Here is a 12595-nt window from a genome sequence, read left to right on the forward strand (position 1 = left end):
GTGAGTGAGTACACTGCCTGATGACTTGAAAAAATTCTTAATTCTTTGAGCGTTGTGATTACAAATGCAGAGAAACTTTTTAAAACTTCACTGGGAAAAGAAAGCATAGAAATCCATGTCTCACTTCCTGAAAGGTGCTTACTTGACTTTCTCCTCTCCCTCACTCCCTATCCTTTCAAATACTCGTTTATTACTTACCCTGCAGCCATTGGTCCACCTGCTGCAATACTTTAACTTGATATTACTGGATGCTAAGCATCCAACAAATAAGGAGAGAAGTAGTATTGTTCAGAATAGCTATTTTAAAATGCATTTCAGTGGAAAAGATTATTTGTAACAGGCAAAATGGAAGGTGGCCTCCTTAAATGTGCAACTTTTTAATTTAAATAAGGAAATAACTGGTTTTCTTCCCTGCCCTGCTAGTCAATCTATGTACATTTTTATCCTCTTGATGGTTCTGTTCACCCTTCAACAGAGTTTAGCCACTAGTGTGGCTGTATGTGGGCAAAATTCTGATAGAGAAGCTGTGCACTGGTGTAAACTGTGTCTTGTACCAATGCAGCTTAACATGGCTTCAAACTGGGGAAGCTGCAGCAGTGTAATTCACAGTTTATACCAGTGTGTTGTGTCTGTGCTTTATTCCAGTGGCTAAAAACCGTAATGTAAACAAGGCTCAAGGAAAGCCATAGCGTTTTGTTTCTGCTAGTCTTCATTAATCAGGATGTTGCTTTCAAAAATAGGCAACAAAACACTTAACTGTTAAAAGCAAATAACTTACTATCTGCAAAATACAGTCACGTTAGCATGATTAACCTAGCTTACTGCATTACCTGGCAAACTCCTAATATGCTCCATCTTCTATTAGAGAATTGACATGATTGCTATTCTGTGAATTTGGTTTTCAAGCTTATTTTAAGGGATATTGTAAATTTACAACCCAGTATATATTTTTTAAAAAGTAGCTTCGGGTACTTCACCTACCTCTGAGCAAAACTAAATTTTCAGCAGGCTTTCATTTTCCTATTTCTCTCTGTAAGAATATCCTTTTCCTTTCCCACTTGCTATATTGAAGACCCCCACAATCAAAAGGAGAACCTGTTTATACACAAAGTAAAACTAACTGATAAAGTAAACACTTTTCTCCAATTCCTTTCTATTACAGTAATCTTATGTTACTTAATTATGGTAGTTAAAACATTTTCAAGCAAAGTGACTAAGCTGAGGTCTTAGTGCAGATTTTGAATCTTGTTATTTTTACCATCTCACTTGTAAGTGAAATATTTTAAAAATATGTGTACCCTCAATAGATTTAAAAGTTAATATTTTGAGCACTAATATGCCTTTTACAATATATAGGAGATACTGACACTGCGAAGACTTCTGATGATATCAGTTTAAGTCTTGGCCGGAGTTGTAGTCTTTGTAAAGAAGGAAGTGAAGAACAAGGTGAGACTTCTGGTTTATTATGCTTTAATCTGGCATTATGGTCAGTGATTGCCATAAAACTTCTATATTGGTATGCACTTCATCGGGGCTATTCAGTCCTCCTAATGTCACTTTAATAAATGTTAGTTTAGAACAACTCAAAACCTCCTAGTTGGTCATACAAAAAAACCTAACACTTCTGTTAAATGTCAGGGTCTGTTACATGTAGGGTAACCAGATAGCAAGTGTGAAAAATCGGGGTGGGGGGTAATAGGCACCTATACAAGACAAAGCCCCAAATATGAGGACTGTCCCTATAAAATCGGGACATCTGGTCACCCTAGTTACATGAAGCTCGTGCTGTGTCACTATTGATACTGCTGGACAGAATGTGGATAACTCATTTATTTTTTAGATGGAAACAAAAAGATGGTGTCTTGGAGTTTCTCCTTTTCTTAATTAATTACAGTAAGCCCTTTGGGTATACAGTGTGCATCCTCTGAAGTTCACCCTCTGGATGTATGCTCAATTTTCTGGCATCGTCCAAAGGGTATTGGATGTATGCTGTATGTTCTGCCCCCTTGCCACTGAAAACTCTCTAAAAGGCATGACACTGGTGTAGTTAGGTACAACTTACTAAAGGTTAGTAAGATTTTTTGGAGTGGGTTTTTGTATTTGAGGGCATATTTACAGCAAACTGCTTGCAGGATCAGAAACTGCATGTTGCAGCAGTGTGTGTGAGAATTATTACTGTGATGCCTTGAAATGTGTGATCATGCATCCTTTCATTGCATGTTAACTTACATTCTATGGTTGTCAGTAGTTTTATTTTTAAACCTGTTTTCATGGGTTTATAACTCCATGAAAAAATCTTGCTAGATGTGAAGCTTAGTATAAACTTGCAGCCTAGAGAATTTGTTCATGGTGACTTCTCTTAGTCATATTTCAGAGGAGTAGCGGACCTAAGTAATGCGTAAGTATAAATTGCACCATCTTACGCAGTAGGCAGAGGTGAAAGTAAACAGGTACGGTCCGGTACAGCGTACTGGCAAGAGCTGGTATGCCGTGCTGGACTGGACTGGCTTCCCTGGCGGGGTTTTAAAGGGCACGGAACTCCAGCTGCTGCCGGGAGCCCCGGGCCTTTTAAGCGCCGCCGGAGCTCTAGCAGCGGGGCTCGGGCGGTGCTTTAAAGGGCCCGTTCTCCCTGCAGCGGCCGGAACTCCGGGCCCTTTAAATCCCCCCTCCCGCCCCCAGGCCCTGCTGCCACTACCCCAGCAGCGGCAGGGCTCCAGCGGCCAGAGCCCTGGGCCCTTTAAATCTCCGCCTAAGCCCGGCTGCCGCAGCCCCAGAGGGGATTTAAAGGGCCCGGGGCTCCCCGCAGTGACAGGAGCAACAGGCCTTTTAAATCCCCGCCGGAGCCCTGCCGTCCCAGGGTAGCAGTGGCAGGGCTCCCACGGTGATTTAAAGGGCCTGAAGCTCCGCGGTGGCCTCGGCCCTTTAATTTACTCTTGAGCCCCAGGGCTCCCAGCCGCCTCTGCAGCTGGTAGCTCCAGGGTGATTTAAAGGCCCTGGGGTTCCCTTTAAATAATGAAAGGCCCCACTTCTTCTGGTGGAGACCACGCCCCTGCTCCGGACTCTGGCGTACTGGTAAGTTCTTTAAGTTACTTTCATCCCTGCCAGTAGGTAGGTTCCCTGTGCATTCAGAGTCACGACTGTTTGCCTCACTGACAAGTAAGTTTCAGGCTTTCTACTCCAGCTCTGCAGTGTTAGCTGAGAGTTATCTGGATTCTGCTCCTTCTTGTGCATAGGCAGAGCTACTATGTATTAAGTTCCAAGTATTAAGTGTGTATTTAGTTCCACTTGTATGAACCCACTGTAAACAATGAGGGCTGGTAACTGTGTTGGCCTAATTTGGCCTCCAGGTCTTCTATATTGGTGGTAATGCACAAGAAGGAAAAGAGCTTCACTCCAGATGCTTTCTGCAAGTCAGGCAGAAGGAAAAAATCTTTCTGTAAATGTAATATAAATAATTGTAATTTTAGTGCATGTTATACTACAGTTGTTGAGACACATGACACCTCATGATGCTCTTTGTACAGCACCATTTTCCAGAGTAGAGCTGCAGTTCAATTTTGAATGAGTAGTAGCTACTTATTTACCTAAATCTGGGATTCAGCATTGCAGTTTAGAAGAATTCTAATAACTTCCCCTTCAGGTAGAGTGTGATCAAGCTGTTCACTGCCAGTGCATATAGATTTGTTAATATGAGCATTTTATAGTCTATGGTAGAAAACTAATGCACTCGATGGGTTTTTCTGTATGCCTTTTGGATCTACTTTAGTCACTTCAGTCATGGGTCTTACTGCTCTGATCGCTTCTTTTTTAAATTTCTGTAAGATTGTGAATGTAGTCACATTTACTGTATTTTCCTACAAAGGAGCAGATCTGATCCTTTTTTTTTTTTTTTAAAAAGAGACTTAATGCACATACTGTATCAAAGAACATTAAGTCTGTGACAAAGCTCATTAAAGGAGAGGAATTGCGTTTTTGACCTTCAATAATAAGGTGTGATGGTACATAATGTTTAATAATTTTGTTCTGTCCAAGTATTGAAGATGTATAACTCCTCAATACAAATGATGTACAACTGTGCTCTGTCTTAGTGTTTGGTAATGTAGCCCATGTTTAACTCTCACATGAGTGCTGCAGCGATATTTGTATTTTTGCTGCCATTGTCTACTAACTTACTGCTCAACAGGTCTCCCAGAACCTGAAATGCTGCAGTCTAGCTAACTGGACCTGTAGAACTTATCTATTACTGTCATAGCAAGTAACTAACTTTTCACTGAACTATTTCTTTTGTAACCTAGTAGTAGAAAAGCAAGGTTGTATGTCTTGCTGACTTTAATATTTTCAAATGTACACTTGCACAGATTTGGCAGCTGATCAGAAGATTCTTCATCTGGTCTCCAATGACTCCTTTGTCTCCATCCAGCCTTCGTTATCCTCTGGCCAGGATTTGCCAAGGGACAACAGTGATAAAGTGTGCCTCCCTAACAACCACCACGTGGATCAGTCTCTATCTAGTGCATGTGACACTGAAGTGGCTTCTCTTGTACCTTTGCATTCCCACTCCTATAGAAAAGATCACAGACCACGAGGTGTGCCAAGGACCTCTAGCTCTGCTGTTGCTTTTCCAGATGCTTCTCTAAATGACTTCCCTCTCTATCAACAAAGACGAGGACTAGATCCAGTCAGTGAGTTGGAAGCTTCCAAACCCCATTGTGGATCCAAAGAATCCTTAGCTGAGAACTCTTGTATTTCAGGAGTCTTTCAGTTAGATGACATCCTGAAAAGTAGCAGCCCCCAGCAGCTGGCCAAGAGTGGGAAGAGCAAATCTTTGAAAGCAGAAAAAAGTGTGGACAGTCTGAGAAGCCTGAGTGGTAGGAGTAGTGGTTCAACAGAAAGCTATTGCAGTGGAATTGATCGTGACACTATCAGTACCATCAGTAGTTACAAAAGTGAGCAGACCAGTTCAACTCATGTAGAAAATGTGTTGTCAGAGCATGAGGAGTCTCCTAGAGAAGAGAGAGAGAACAGCAAGAAAAAGGACTGCTGTATTGACTCAGAGGATGACAGTAGCTCTGCTACGGATAAAAGGTCTAGTAGTGAAAGAACTGCTGTAGAAATGAGCACTAATAGTGGTGTTCAAGAAACAAAGGATTCTAACACATCCGATGAGATACACAGTCAAAGGGGTCTTAGTGCCTCTGCTTCAGAAGAAGCCAATAAGAACCCACATGCCAATGAACTGACTATACAAGTAGACAGGCCACCTGGGAAGGCTGCTGAAACAAGAGATGATCAGAGTGAGAAATTGGCTGCCTTAGTTGATTCAAGAACTTGTAAAGAAACAGGTGGTAAACAAAAGGAAGGAGATGTACGACCTAAATCATCTAGCTTAATCCATCGGACAGCCTCTGTTCATAAATCTAGCAGGAGACGGACAGGAAAAAAGCGGGCTAGCAGTTTTGACTCAAGCCGGCATAGGGAATACATTTCCTTTCGAGGCGTGTCTGGAACCAAACCCCAAAGTGCTGTGTTTTGTCATGATGAGGACTCCAGTGATCAGAGTGACTTGAGCAGGACCTCAAGCATGCAGTCAGCCCACCAGTTCAGCAGTGATAGTTCTTCCAGCACCACTTCCCATTCATGCCAGTCTCCTGAGGGCAAGTACAATGCTCTAAAGACCAAATACATTAAAGAAAGAGGAGGCGCAGACTCAAACACCTACAAAGCCCATTTAGGCTCTGAAGGAATTAGCAAAAAACGTTCAACACGTCGAACTTCTAGTACTAACAGTGTGAAGAGTCGTGCCAGAGTATTAAGTCTGGACAGTGGTACTGTAGCCTGTTTAAATAACCCAAATAGCTTAATGGCACCAGGTAACATAAAACAATTAACCACTTCAAAATCAGATTTGGAGGCCAAAGAGGGAGAGGTGCTAGATGAGCTATCTCTATTGGGAAGGGCTTCACATTTAGAGTCAGTCACTCGTTCTAGGAATAGTTTACCAAGCCAGGCTATGTTTCCTGAAAGGGAAGAGCAAGAATCAGCAAGTGGAGGTAAGTAACAAAGCTACCAGAGGTAACATTACCACATGTTGCTAATAAATTTGGTATCCATGATTACTTGCTCTTTGACTTACAACATAAACTATGCTTCAATTCTTCATCCTGTTCTGGTTTTAGTTTTACTAGAGACAAAAGAAAAGCTTCCCCATGGAAGTTCTGTGTTTTAGAGGACACAAAGCTTTTGGGACTGTGTGTAAGGGCATGTAATGAAACATTATAGAATCCATTGTTGATATTCTTTGTTTTTGTTTTTTTAACCAGAACTGTGTCTTTGGATTACATCATTGTAACTGAGGTTAGACCTGCTTCACTATTGCTCTCAAAACAAATTAAAAGAACCCTACATTAATTTATAAAGCTTTTTTTAAGCCTGTGTGCTACTTGAAATTGTAAGAATAACCCTTCTTCTGTGCCTGTTAATTGGAATTGTCTAGTATGGCTTGGCACTACACTTAAGGGCAGATTTTTTTTGTCATGTCTTGAATTGCTTTTTCTTATGACAGTTTAGTTACTTCACTAAATCTTTATAGGAATTTGATTTTTTGCATTAACCTTGCCATTGTTACCAAGGTGGTTGAGCAAAGTCATTTGCATCAGGATTAGCTTTTTTCTCATTATTATGAGCCAACCCAATCCTTCCAGTGACAATGAGGGGAATGTAGCTTCCTGTTGCTGTTTAAAATTGCTTGGATTACTGATGGAACATGAGACGTAAACTTGATTTATTGGTTGCAGGCAAAATGAGCATACGGATGTACTATTCTATTTTTTTCATACTGAGGATTTCATCAGTATCTATCAATCAATCATCTGTTTCAGCTTCTGAGCTTTCATGAGTCATTTTGCCAAACTGGCTATCTTTAGACCAGAAGGTTGTGGACATTGAATGGACCAGAAATAAGAATTTTCTGGACCTCTGTATAGTTACTGATTATTTCTGTCTGACTCCTAGTTTCCTTTAAATTTGGATTTCATCACTGATATCTGGATCCTGTTAATGAAAGTCATCAAAACTATAAAACTTCAAGTGTGTACTTAGATGCAGCCTGTATAAACATTTGTAATTAAGTTGTAAGAAATTGTAATTAAGTTACTTTTATTAGCGCAAGTATTAAGTTTGCTTAAATCATAAAAGGTAGTGAATATTTTATCTTGTAAGATGAAATTTGTTTAAAGTCCATCTGGAAGACTAAACACAACTTATACTATCCCTTAGTTTAGAAGCGAGCGTTATAACTTAAAGTACATTTAATTTCTGAAAAATTATTGTGAAACTGGCATTAGGGTTCTGTCAGTGATTCTTGATCAAATTTCATTTGGTTTGTAATATATATATATGGTCCTGTTTAGTTACCTTTAGTGTGGAATCTGCAAGTCAAATTGGGTTCTTTCTAGCATGTCTATCATTAGTAATGTTACAATTTAGTCATGAGTATTTTTATTAAAAGTCATGGACACATCATGGGTAGTAAATGAAAATTCACAGCCCCATGACCTGTCCATGACTTGTACTATAAATACCTCTGACTAAATCTTATCTGGAGGGCCCCTAGGGAGGGTCTGCTGCTCTAGAGGGTGCAAGGGCTGCAACACTGGTGGAGGGGGTGCTGAGCAGCAGTTGCTCCGACTGCCTCTGGGAGTGCTGCTGGGGGCCGCTGAGCTGTGGCTGCTTCCGCTGTCCCCAGGACCACTGTTCAAGTGGTCCCCACGGCCGGCCGGTGCCGGCTGGCCGTTTCAGAAGTCATGGGGGTTACGGAAAGTCACGGAATCCGTGGCTTTCCACAACCTCCGTGACAGACGCAGAGCCCTAATCATCAGTAATGAGTTCTGGAACTTAACAAATCACTTAATGAAGCAATCTGAGTCAGGAAACAATCCAGCTTGTTCTTTCAGAAATAACTCTTCAAGGTTAACACTGTTAGAACATAGTAAAAACACCTTCAACACCAAAGTGGTAAGCAGTTTTGATTTTAATACCTCCTGGGAACAGATCTGATTAATAAAAGGGCCTATTTCTGACCATAACTGCACTCTTCTTATTCATTTAGTTTTTTATTACACTAAAGTAGTTTGACTGTAGTAAGTTTTTGTTTGAATGGTTTCTAATGTGCAAACAAGGATGGATACAATAACTATCTCTAGAGATGACTGATCTTAATTTTTGTGTGAACTCTAATCACCTTTAGTTTGTGGAAGAGTTGGTACATTGATAGTAGAAATATGCTGCCAACTTGCAGGCCCTTTATGAAGACAATGCATACCAAACCAAAAGGGATTGACCCTTGGTACTTACCTGCAGTGAGCTGTACAGTATAAGATTTTGTTTAACATGGGAAGTCCTTCCATTTGCTGTTCCTTCAAAAATGTCTGTTTTCTGGCATAGATCCCTAATGCTCTGAATAGGCTGCTTGGATGAACAAGAAGAATATTTGGGAGAAAGTGATCAAATTTGTACAGTATTTGCTCTAGTTATGGAGAGCTACCTAGTACACCTGAAGTCAGTTCAGGGCTGGTGGGTTAAGAGGACATCTGGAGAGGAGTGTGAAGGACATATTTCGGTGGGCTAAAACATCCTTGTCTCAAGCTGTTGGAAGGAAATGCTAGCTTCTATACCTTGCAGTTTGTCTCAGGTTTTTTTCTCCATTGATTTCATAAGATGGGACAAGCTTCATGTCCAGCTGCCTAATAAGCATCTACTGCTTTCTCCTTGACTTCCATTATTTTGTGTGTGTGTGTGTGTGTGTGTGTGTGTGTGTGTGTGTTTTCCTCCACCCCATATCACTCACAGTAACTGCATCTCAAGGAATATTTTAATGGATTCTTACGGCTAGATCATCTAGTCTGACCCTCTATAACTCAACCCAAGGAATTTCATCCAATAACTTCTGCATCAAGCCCTTAAGTTTTTTGAACTATAGCATTTCTTTTAGAATGACATCTTTATTCAAAGACTTCAAGTGATGGAGGATCCATCACATCCCTAGATTGGTTGCTCCAATGGCTAATTACTTTAACTGTTTAAAATTTGCACCTTTATTTCTAATCTGAATTTGTCTATCTTCAGCTTCCAACCTTTGGCTCTGGTTAAGTCTCTTTTTTTCATACTAGATTAAAGAACTGTTTTAGCAGAAGTCTCTTCTCCATGTAGGTACTTGTAGACTGATAGTGTCCTCTTAACCTTTCTTTCTAACTAGACTGCTCCTCTTGAGTCACTCATTATAAGGTATGTATTCTAGTCCTCAGATCATTCTTTTAGCTCTTTTCTGAATCCTTGCAGATTTCCCCAGATTCTTTTAGAAGTGTGGACTCCAGAATTGGCCATACCATTTCAGTAATGGTCTCACTAGTAACCATATACTAGTAACAAAGGTAATACACCTCCTGTTTATCCTCTTAGTTCTGGCATTGTACTAGAGGCTGATAGTCAGTTGGTTATGTACTGTGACCCCCAGAGTCCTTTTCAGAGTTACTGCTTTCCAGGACAGTCTACCATCTTGTAAGTGTGACTTACATTCTTTTTATTCCTAGATGTGTGTACTTGCTTTGGCTGTATTAAAAGCCCACCTTATGAAATGGTCCAGTTTTGTCTGTATAACTGACATGTCCCATCATTACTGGACACTCGTCCACTTTAAGTGATCTGCAGGTTTTACTAGACACGATTTTATATTTCTTCTAGATCACTGATTGCTACTGAATAGCATTGGGCTGAGAACAGATACTTGTGGGACCCCAATAGAAACACTTCATTTGTTGAAGATTCCCCACTTAGTTACTTTTTGTGATCTTTCATTAATTTGCTTTTAATTAATTTACTATGGGCAACATTGACTTTGTGTAATACTAATTTTTTTATCAGAAAGTCATGAAGGACTAATTCTAATGCCTTACAGAAATCTAATTATATTAACACAGATACTTGCTCAATCTGATTTGTGATCTCCTAAAAAAAAATCATTTGTTTTAGATCTGTTTTCCATAAAAACATTAATTATGCTACCATCTTCTAATTCTTTACTGATGTAGATCCCATATCAGCCTTTACATGATTTTGGCCATGTTCATTGTTAGGGTACTGGCTTCTAGTTACCAAGATCATCCTATTAACTCTCTAATATTACCTTTTTTCAGTCTTCTGGTAGTTCCCCAGTGTTCCAAAAAATTCTAAAAATCAACATTGGGAGTTGAGAGAGTTCAAACAGCTCCTCAGCCACTTCTTTTAATAATCTTGGGTATGAGTTATCAGTCTTGCAGATTTAAAAATGTTTAATAGTGCTGTTTATTCCATCAGTAACTAGGGAGGATGTTAAAGTATTTCATTAGCACTATGAGATATGAATAAATCATCCTGCTTTTTGGAATGCAGAACAGAAATATTTAATTCAAAATCCATGTCTTGCATCAAACCTATTTAATTGCTAGGATTTTGTTTGTTCCTGACATATTTAAAGAATTCCTCCTTACTATGTTTAATCCTACTGACCATTTAATTTTTTTAGTGATAACCTTTAGCTTCCCTTATCAATTGTCTACAGAGTCTCTGTTGCTTCACTTGCTGTGTATTGATTTTTTTTAAATTGATGCCTTCATTTCCCCATGGATTTAATGAAGGAAGTTTTCTTTCATTTTTTTTGAATGTAATCGAGCATGTTTAAACAATTCCAGGTTATTTACAATTTTATGTTTAAATATGTCCTCCCATTTGCATTTGCTCATGTTTTAAGCTTTGGAAACCTACACTTTTTTTTTAAAAGCACCAAATATATATTTCTATTTGACCTAGCAAATGAAATTAGTTTGATCTCTTGAACTTAGGCAGCTAACTATTTAATTTGTTTTTTTTATCTCTTTCCATCGTAATATGGTCTAGTATAGAATTGCAATCCGCTTGAAGTAATTTTGTGTTTTTAAAAAGCTTTCATGTATAAATCTTAGGAACTCCAATGTTGTTTTATGCGTGATAACATGAGACCTCTAGCGTATGTCCCTTAGATGGAAATAGGGTGGATTGATCTTAATCAGCTACCTACATTCACCAATGTTAATCTTGATTTAAATCAACAGGAAGGAAACCTTGATTTGAATAATTTAAAAAGTAATCTTGCTTTGCATTTGGGCTTTTTAGTTGCCTTCCTAAAGGGTTGATTCTCAGTGGTTGGTATAAACCAGGGGTCGGCAACCTTTCAGAAGTGGTCTGCTGAGTCTTCATTTATTCACGCTAATTTAAGGTTTCGCGTGCCAGTAATACATTTTAATGTTTTTAGAAGGTCTTTCTATAAGTCTTTAATATATAACTAAACTATTGTTATATGTAAAGTAAATAAGTTTTTTAAAATGTTTAAGAAGCTTCATTTAAAATTAAATTAAAATTCAGAGCCCTCCAGACTGGTGGCCAGGACCCGGGCAGTGTGAGTGCCACTGAAAATCAGCTTGCGTGCTGCCTTCGGCACACGTGCCATAGGTTACCTACCCCTGGTACAAACATTACAACATGGTTATTTGCAAACAAATTTGGCTTTTAACTAAATTGGTACTGCTTTTTGCTAGAATGGAAGGTACAGTGTATCTATATACATTTGTTTAAGCAGTTGTCTTAACATGTACTTCAGAGGCTTGATTTTTACATTTTGGTTAGAAAATGGTGACTGACACATTTCTTGGCTTTTACTTTTGATTTATGTCCAGCTGCATTTGTCTGGAAAAACTCAAAAATACACAGCAATAGCATTTTAAAAACTTGTTTTTCAGTAGTGAAATAAAAATACCTTAAATACGCTGGATACATAAGAAAAATTTAGCAAAACATGGTTTGCATTGAAAACTGATTTATTAAACAAAGGCAATATTAAATAGTTAGTGAATTGATGGCTTGCTTCTGGTCACTGTGGGCAGATTTCAAAGGTAGGTAGGTGCCTAGAGCAGGGATAGGCAAACTATGGGCCGTGGGATGTAGAGTTTGGGGTGCAGGAGGGTACTCCGGGCTGGGACTGAGGGGTTCGGAGGGCGGGAGGAGGATTGGGGCTGGCATAGGGGGAGAGGCTCGGGGTGCAGGCTTACCTCCCAGAAGCAGTGGCATGTCCCCCCTCGGGCATAAGGGTAGGCAGGGGCTCCACTCCACGTGTTGCCCCACCCCAGGTGCTGCCCTGCAGCGCCTATTGGCTGGGAACCAAGGCCAGGGGGGGCTGCAGGGGCGGTGCCTGTGGATGGGGCAGTGTGCAGTAGGGCTGCCTGGCTGTACCTCCGTGTAGGAGCCGGAGGGGGGACGTGCTGCTGCTGCTTCTGGGAACAGCTTGAGGTAAGCCTGCACCCCGAGCCTCTCCCCAGCCCTGATCCCCCTCCCGCCCTCTGAACCCCTCAGGCCATACCCATATGTGGCCCTCAGACCACAAAGTTTGCCTACCCCTGGTCTAGAGGGATTTTCAAAAGCAATTTGAAATCAATGGGAGCTGAGCGCATAATCAAAGTGCTTTTGAAAATCCCTCTAGGCACCTGTCTACCTTTGAAAATCTGTCCAACAGTGACCAGAAACACTCTGA

General features: G+C 40.2%; 1 protein-coding gene across 4 annotated transcripts in view; it reads left to right on the plus strand.

Annotated features, from left to right (window-relative positions):
* PCNX1 (pecanex 1) overlaps positions 1-12595 on the plus strand; it is a 133752-nt gene that overhangs the window by 18892 nt on the left and 102265 nt on the right. For all 4 annotated transcript variants that reach the window (XM_054025191.1, XM_054025193.1, XM_054025192.1 and 1 more), the window contains exons 5-6: positions 1357-1446; positions 4359-6050. In XM_054025191.1, the coding sequence (XP_053881166.1) occupies positions 1357-1446; positions 4359-6050 (1782 nt within the window). The remainder of the gene's footprint in view (positions 1-1356; positions 1447-4358; positions 6051-12595) is intronic.

The sequence above is a fragment of the Malaclemys terrapin genome, chromosome 4 (genome assembly GCF_027887155.1).
Source record: "Malaclemys terrapin pileata isolate rMalTer1 chromosome 4, rMalTer1.hap1, whole genome shotgun sequence".
NCBI lineage: Eukaryota > Metazoa > Chordata > Testudines > Emydidae > Malaclemys > Malaclemys terrapin.